This window comes from Myotis lucifugus, unplaced genomic scaffold (assembly GCF_000147115.1).
Source record: "Myotis lucifugus unplaced genomic scaffold, Myoluc2.0 scaffold_423, whole genome shotgun sequence".
In the NCBI taxonomy this organism is placed as follows: domain Eukaryota; kingdom Metazoa; phylum Chordata; class Mammalia; order Chiroptera; family Vespertilionidae; genus Myotis; species Myotis lucifugus.
In genome coordinates this window covers 541126-542710 of record NW_005871471.1, presented here as the reverse complement: position 1 = coordinate 542710, position 1585 = coordinate 541126, and the positions used below count along the sequence as shown (strand labels likewise).

General features: G+C 60.9%; 1 protein-coding gene and 1 long non-coding RNA gene across 4 annotated transcripts in view; one reads left to right on the top strand and one right to left on the bottom strand.

The window, feature by feature from the left end:
* KPNA4 (karyopherin subunit alpha 4) overlaps positions 1-619 on the bottom strand; it is a 49856-nt gene extending 49237 nt beyond the window's left edge. For 2 of the 3 annotated variants that reach the window (XM_023744003.1, XM_023744002.1), the window contains exon 1: positions 365-619. In XM_023744003.1, coding sequence (XP_023599771.1) covers positions 365-433 — 69 coding nt within the window. In that variant the 5' untranslated portion in view covers positions 434-619. The remainder of the gene's footprint in view (positions 1-364) is intronic. The other variant, XM_006102672.3, reaches the window with a different exon arrangement.
* Positions 620-1295: 676 nt separating this feature from the next.
* Positions 1296-1585, top strand: part of LOC106699512 — a 25340-nt gene continuing 25050 nt past the window's right edge. The window contains exon 1 of the long non-coding RNA XR_002826227.1: positions 1296-1403. This is a non-coding gene — a long non-coding RNA (uncharacterized LOC106699512). The remainder of the gene's footprint in view (positions 1404-1585) is intronic.

Below are 1585 nucleotides of genomic sequence, written 5' to 3'. Positions count from 1 at the left end.
AAACAATCACACCTCCAACACGTCTACTTTCTGTCTCTTTTATTGACTCTCTCGCATAGAATTTATTCAAAACGAAAGGAAAAGAAATAGATACTGATCCCCCGACACACCCTTCATAGAAGATGCGATTCCCCGTACATCCTCGGATGACCCGCTGACACTAAGCATATGGCTTCTTGCTGAGGCCGACCGTCATCACCAAAACTTTACCGCGGCTTTACAAAGACATTAACGGACGTGCGGCCCCCAGCGCCATTCCCCCGCGGCCCGGCGACGGCTCCCGCCCTACTCCCCAAACTCGAAGTCCCGGCGGAGATCGGTCCGAGGTCCACGGCCCCCACCCCGCCGGCGCCCCCGAGTTTACCTCCAAGTCGCGGCCTTTGTTCTTGAAATTCTTGAGCCGTTGGTTGTCCAGTTTCTCGTTGTCCGCCATGGCCGGGCCGGTGACTCCTTCCCCCGCCCGGGCCCCGCGGGATCCGCCCCAACCACCACGCCGCACCGACACTCCCAGGAACCGGGCCGCCGCCTGAGCTGCTGCGCTCGCCGCGCCGCCGCTTCCTTCCTCCTCTGTCACCTGCTTCAGCCGCGGCCTTCTCCTCTCCCCACCCGTCCCACCCCCCGCCCTCACCCCGGCACGACGGCAGCTCCAGCAAAGACAACTGCGGGGCCGGGCGGCGGCAACCGCGGCGGAATGTGCTGCCGGCTGAGAGGGGGAGGCGGCCTCGATCTGAGGGCCCCGGCGCCGAGGCCACGCCCATCGCCGCCAGCCTGGCTCGCCGATTGGTTGACCAGGCCCCGGTGCGCTCGACCAATCAGAAAGGACGATGGAGAGCGGGGGCGGAAGAGCGAAGGAAAAGGGGAAGCGAGAGGCGCTATGAGGAAGGGGCTTGCGGGAAGGTTGCGCTGGGAGGGGCGCGGCGGGAGCCGGGCAGGGATGGACCACGTGCCTCCGGAGCTGGGGCGAGGGAGCCCAGAGAATTAGACCGGAGAGGTGGGAAGGGAGGGGCTTGTTGGTCCCAGTTCTAGGGGCCGGCCCAGACATCTGGGGTACAAGGTAGAAGCCGAGTTAAAGTACGTTCTTTCTTCTGTGTTGCTCCCTCTCTTCCTGGGCATTACTTGCGCGCTCCGCTAGCTTTGCAGGAAGTGGAAGCTGCGCTTCGGCTTCTCGCCGGGTTGGAACACCCCCTTGGTCCTGGTCCTGGTCCTGGTCCTGGTGCTGGTCCCATTACCTAGCTCCGTTACCAGGCAAGGGGTGCCTGCCTTCCGAGGGCTGGCCGTGGTGACTGGCGTTCCGGATGGTGACTGGCGTTCCGGAGGTGCTGCGGGAAGCGGAGGGACGGTGGGCGGAAAATGACGCGTTCGGCAGATCTGATTCATCCCCTCTGACCAAGTCCCCGAAACAGGTAGAAACTTGGGAAACACTGATGATCACCCGCTAGGCATTTCGTTCTAGAAAGTTAAAGTTCCGTAAGGCGGGGACCGTAGCTCTGACAGTCACGAAATATTTTTAACTGTTGAGAAGGAAATAAATTCCATGATTTACGTCTTTATCAGGATGTTATGCAGAGTAGAATAAACAAACTAC